Below are 6464 nucleotides of genomic sequence, written 5' to 3' on the forward strand. Positions count from 1 at the left end.
GAGCACTCTTTATTATTGCAGTAGTGAAGTTGTGGGTGCCATCCCCACCGCAATTTTTCTCTTTAACCAAGAGTTTCTGCGTGACCAAAATATATGTGTTATGGAGTGAATCATGTATGATTGTTATCTATTTATTTTAACTTTATATTATGTTACTGCACTATTCGGTTTATGCATAATAGTAAAGTTCTTATTGAAAAAAAGTTTTGAAGTACTGATTCACGTCTCCCCTCTCAGTACATTAGCTTTCCATATTGGGCCTAACACACTACTTATTTTACACAATAACTGCTGCAACTATAAATCTCACACATCTACATCGATGAAATATAGCTGACCCTTATAGTTGTTGAAAGTATAAAGATTAAATAATATGGTTTCTAGGATGATATGTGCCCTTGCATGTCTCTAGTTCTATAGTGGAATTTTCTTATGGATAGAAAGAAAATAAAATGACTAGGCCTTTCTTTTCCTCTCCCAGCATTATCCATAATAAGATGTATTTCATAGTTAAATAAATAATAGAGATGAGTTGTGATAAAATATTGTAAATCTTAATTAGACACCATCTTATTTATTTTTTACATCTAGACATACATTGTGTACAATTATGCTTTTTTGTTTAATAGAATAAAATATAATATCAAAAAGATTGGTAAATAAAAAAGTGTCGAATCGAAACTTTATTAAAATCATGTTATTATATACACACATAATTATAAATTTTTATTAGTTAAAATTCTAATTATCCTATAATTCATATTTTAATTAATAAAAAATATTATACACCTTAATTGGACAGAACCTTAATGTACATTTGACAAAAATGGGTTGTATTGTGATATTCAATTAATTAATAAAAATATGATTAAATGGTGTGACACGTTAATTAATATGAGCCGGGCTACAAAAACCTCCAAAGTTCCGTTTCAAAATACAAAGTATGTGATTCTAAATTTCCATCAAGTTTTGCGCATACCGTTCCTTGCACACAGAATTTGTGAGCATTCGCTTTACAACTATTCTGCGAGCGGATGGACAAGTTAATTTTCACAGGCAGAAGTCTACTTACGCTCACCGCGAATGTGCTCGCGTTTCTTGTCTCAGTTTCGGGTCAGCCAGGTACCACAAAGGGAGAAATTTCATTTTAACATATCTTCATTGTTTCATCCAACTGATTAGTTCTTATTTGTTGCAAATCAGGATTCCTGAGCATCAACTGTGGTGGGGTAAATAATTACACAGATTCAGCGACGAATGTTACATGGAGTTCGGATGGCAATTACATAGATGTTGGTGAGGCAGCGAGTGTTAGTAACTCAAGTATACCATTTCACCTGCAGTCTTTGCGTTACTTTTCAAGACCTCTGAAGAAATCTTGTTATAGCTTGCCTCTAGACATCAATGTCACCTACCTGTTACGCCTGTGGTTTGTCTTTGGTAATTATAATGGAATCCAAACGCTTCCCAGCTTTAATGTTTCTTTCGAGACACAAGGCATGCTTTACCAGAAAACCCAATCTATCTCATCTCCGGAAATCCCAGAATTTACTAGAGAAAGGATCTTCACCAGTTCTAGCAACGTCCTCTATGTTTGCTTGATTCGAACTTCCGACAGTAGCGATCCTTTCATATCTGCAATTGAGTTGAGGAGTCTTTCAGGCGGCCTCTATGAGGCTCAGGTTAAGCCCGGAATTCTTTTGAGTACAATAGCAAGATATGATCTGGGTGTTCAATTCTCCGACTATATGAGGTATTTATTTTCATAAACAAGCTTTTTAAAGCAGCAATCCCTGTAAGACCAGAGAGCTTTTAAGAAAAATTATGTGGTCACATTTGTATATAGAAATGAAGAAAGGTAAAATTGATTGATGATCTTTTCTATAAGTATGGCTATTAATTGATTGAAGTCAGGTAAACTTAAATTATAAGTGTGTTAATTAATAATATTTCAATAAATTCTATCCTAAAATTAAGCCATTCATAATGTCTAAATACTAATGTAAAGACCTTAGCAATTGAAGTGAAATCTATCACACTTAGAGATTGAAATTATCCAGTCCTGATTTGGTACCCTCAAGAGCGGTTTGATCGTTTGTGGCAATCGGACAGCTTATGGTTTGGTCAGTACAAGGAGGTGCAAATTGGAAAGGCACATACGAACAGAATGGTTTTGAAACATAATAATAATATCACCAGCTTCCCTCCTGCCGCTGTAATGCAGACAGCGGTAATTGACGAAACGCCTGAGAGTCGAATCCTCTTCACTCTTGAATCACAGGATACCCGCACTTTATTTGTACTATACTTTGCAGAGGTCGAGGAACTCAACAGTTCAGAGGCAAGGAATTTTGATGTTACGGCGAATGAGCAAACCGTTCAGTCCATCCACAACGCTCTGCAAAATCATTCGATTGAGCTGCCATTCACATACAACTACACACAGGAAAAAGAAGTAGTGATATCTCTCGAAACTGCATACCAGGCGGGAAAGTCTAACCGTGGTCCTCTGCTCAACGCTCTTGAGTATTATAAAATAATGGAGAGAGAACCAGAAACTTATCCAGGAGATGGTAATATTTAAAACATCTTTAATTTTTCTGATTCAATTTTCAACCATGATTTCCTCTGACGGACTTCTCATTTTTGTTAAACTGCAGTTGATGCCCTTTTATCAATTAAAAAGGCATTCGGTATCAAAGGCTGGATATCGGATCCTTGCTTTGCTATTGAATGGACTGGAATCATATGCAATGGAGGTCTCTCCGTGAGAATCTTGAGTATGTAAGTTTATGTAACACAATGACTCGTATCTTTTTTGGTGCAACAATTTTGAATATAGATTGTGAAATTGATCATGATGAGTTTTACTATCAATTAGCGATTTGTCGGAAAGGAATCTGTATGGAACTCTACCGCAACGGATCAGCCAGCTGACTGAATTGAGGAGCATGTGAGAATTCCCCATTTCATTGTGATCAGTTATGTCTGGTTAAAATTTCTTTTCAAAACATTTTTGCCATGATTATGCTAACTCGTGTGTTATACAGCTATCTTCAGAATAACAGTTTATCAGGAACATTGCCTGACTTGTGTAGCTTGACCAAATTGCAGATAATGTGAGCTCAATTCTGTCACATATGATTTTCAGTAGTGTTATAATATTTGAGCTGTTATCTACAACTTGTACGTCGTCTTTTCCGGCTAATAACAGTTTTATTGCTATTTTCAGACGCCTTGAAAACAACTACTTGACAGGCATCATCCCAGACTGTCTGTCAAAATTGAGCAACTTAAAACAACTGTACGTTCCATTTCATTTTAGTCGTTGGATCGTTAATGTAGTCGAAGTAACACTCAGTTTTTTTGTATTTATAGTGTGCACTCTTTTCTACCCCTCCCAGAAATTTAGAAAACAATGACTTTAGTGGAATTGTTTCGGAAGGGCTTTTGAAGAATCGTTTACTGAACCTCAGGTTATTCTATCATAAAGCAAAATAGACTCGTTGATTTCTCAATAAATGGAGGAAAATGCAAAGATTTTAAGTACTCATAATGAATTTTAAGTACTCATAATCCCCATCTGTGTATGGGAAAAGACAAGTGCCACTCTAAGGGTAATAAATTTAGGATTTTTGTTAAATCAGCTATCGGCGTTGTAGTCGCCGCCTTATTTCTAATTATATTATTTAGTATATGGCGCAAAAGACATAATTCCAAGAAACAAAAGCAAGTGGAGATCATAAACTCCGATCAAAGTAATGAGTTTAATTTGGACTTCTGTAACCACAAATCTATATATTTGTTGATTTGATATGCTTATTCTTGTATGGTTGCTGCAGATGCGGCCGTAATTTTAGCCAACCCTGTGAAGTCTCGTCCATTTAGTTTAGAAGAGATGATGAGAGCTACACAGAATTTGAGCCAAAAAATAGGGGAAGGGGGTTTTATGGAAGCGTCTATTTTGGCAAATTGCAGGATGGTAAAGATGTGGCTGTAAAGCTTCTCTCATCCTCATCAAAACAAGGAGCAACAGAGTTCTTGAACGAGGTAATAACAAAGCCTTTCATCTATTTCAAATTTGTTACTTAGATTTTAGGTTAGCGAAAATAATCGGTGAAAATAAACAGTCGATATGTTATGCTTTATTTTTGGTAAGCAGATCGACCTGCTGTCTCGATTGAATCACAAGAACTTGGTAACCTTGCTTGGTTACTGTAATGACTCCAAACAACTTATGCTTGTTTATGATCACATGCCCTGCGGATCACTTAAATACCACCTCTACAGTGAGTTTGTAGATATACATTTTTTTTTAAAGAAAACAAAATGGAATGCGAGCCGCTTCATCAACTGCTGATTGCATTTTAATTTAGAAGATAATTTGTTTAAGTAAGAAGGAAATGGAATGTAAGCCGCCTGATCAACTGCTGACAAAATTTTCAATTAGTTAAAAAGGCTCTAACATAAGGGGTTATTCTTACACATCAAAATTTATGATAATTGTATGGCTTTTGTAAATAGATGAAATGTAAAATGATTATTGACTATTTAAATAAAACTAACAATAAGGTCTTTCCTGTTGTAACTCATCCACACATATTCATCTTAATTCTGCAGCTTCCTTGGCCACCTGTTCTGTACTGGATTGGAAAACTAGGCTTCAAGTAGCTTTAGATGCAGCAGAAGGTAGTATATCGATTACTACAAACAGTTTGGAATGTATCTGCACTGTTGCTAAACCAAAATTCTTAAAGCTGATTTATCGATTTCGATTTGAATTTTGTATGGACGTTTACTACATTTAGTTTAACCGAAACAACAAAATTTTGTAAAATAATTCCTCTTTTTCAAATTGTCTAAGGTCTTGAATACCTGCGTATAAGCTGTACACCAAAAATCATTAACAGAGATGTGAAGAGCTCAAATATCCTACTGGACTCCACTCTGCGAGCAAAAGTTGCCGATTTTGGCCTTTCAAAAATCATTGGCGATGACAATGCGTCCCACGTGACCACCACCATAAAAGGATCAATTGGATACTTGGATCCAGAGTTAGTATTATATTGCTATATACTTTTACAGCTTTAACTTGTATTGCAGTTCCTATGTAGATTTACCCACCAGCTACAACGATGTTTACAAATATGAAATAACTTATTTTTGTAGTGTTTCTGCCAGTCTTAAATTACCCACTAAGTAATATATTAAGCTTATTGAATTTCAGTTAATTCTGAATGTTTAACTTAAACCGTCGGATCTTCGAGTGGTTTTGAAAGTATAGTCCTCCACTGCCCTGAAAGTCATCACTGTTTTGATTCATAAAAAGGTATTTCCGTACGAGCAAGTTGACAGAGAAAAGTGACGTGTACAGCTTTGGAGTGGTATTATTGGAACTAATCTGTGGCAGAAAACCAATAGACGTGGAACGATCTGAAGAAGAAGAAAGCCTTATCAAGTGGGTGAGGTTTTATATATTTTTCTATTTTCATTGCCTGCAACTTTAATACGTTAGTAGACTATATCTAATGAAGTGTGTAATCATTGTTTTCTAATAGGTCCTACTTTATGTGGAGGATAACGAAGAATCCGGCCGTCTATTGACAAACATCCTAGTAAAACAAAAAAACTTCAATCTTAGAGTAGAATGACCTCAACATGTGTATGCATGATTGAAATGTTTGAGCTATCAATTAGTTTTATGTTGACTGAAGTTGAAATCACAACATGTCAACTATTTAAGCTCTTCCTCCCTATGTGCCTGAGAGCATCATGAAAAACCAACCAAGAACCCCAAATCAATCATGGAGTCCCAATCCTAGGGTGCTCAATGACCCAAAATAATCATTAATCTGCAACCTTGATATGTTTGAGGCATCTAACAAGATTATTATAAACCAACCAATCCAATATCAAACCTTTCATATCATTTATAACCCGTTAAGCATTATTCAAGACCCAAACAATGCATCATGTTGTCCCAGTTAATGACAGTTTGATAGACCCGTACTCTGTTATTAATAACTTTCAAGCCCAACTATAGTTTGAAGATTGCTTCAGTGAGGTTGTAGAAAACTAGGTTTCTAAAACCATATTCAAATTTTAGAATAATCCAACAATGGATAAAAGAGTTATGGTCTCTTCACCGAGATCGTTTTGATTGTTACAAAAAAAAAAAAGAATTCTTCATTCCCAGTCTGCCTAGGGTATCAAATATCTCATAAAATACTTAACCAATCACATTGAAACTGAATTCGTTTGAATTATAATTCAACCCTCTATAAAATACCAAATTTACAATAATTTCCAATGGTGCAATCAAAAGATTTAAGTGAAACTCTCCACAAACCCCAATTTGGAGGGTTTTTTGATAGTTTTCACCAAATCTTGCATAACTTGCTTCAAAATGGTTGAAATTGAATGAAACCAAAGGGAAAACAAATTTAACTCACGCCATTATCATA

General features: G+C 35.0%; 1 protein-coding gene across 1 annotated transcript; it reads left to right on the forward strand.

Annotated features, from left to right (window-relative positions):
• Positions 1 to 1034: 1034 nt before the first annotated feature.
• On the forward strand, positions 1035 to 5651 carry LOC131028283 (probable LRR receptor-like serine/threonine-protein kinase At1g67720). The gene is made up of 16 exons (XM_059208603.1): positions 1035 to 1122; positions 1204 to 1753; positions 2113 to 2573; positions 2661 to 2784; positions 2882 to 2953; positions 3051 to 3119; positions 3233 to 3304; positions 3405 to 3476; positions 3843 to 3873; positions 3979 to 4050; positions 4163 to 4289; positions 4621 to 4689; positions 4865 to 5054; positions 5104 to 5199; positions 5330 to 5462; positions 5559 to 5651. Exons 1-16 carry the CDS (start codon positions 1035 to 1037, stop codon positions 5649 to 5651), a joined length of 2319 nt encoding a protein of 772 aa, XP_059064586.1.
• The last annotated feature ends 813 nt before the right edge of the window (positions 5652 to 6464 follow it).

The sequence above is a fragment of the Cryptomeria japonica genome, chromosome 1, assembly GCF_030272615.1.
Source record: "Cryptomeria japonica chromosome 1, Sugi_1.0, whole genome shotgun sequence".
Lineage (NCBI taxonomy): Eukaryota > Viridiplantae > Streptophyta > Pinopsida > Cupressales > Cupressaceae > Cryptomeria > Cryptomeria japonica.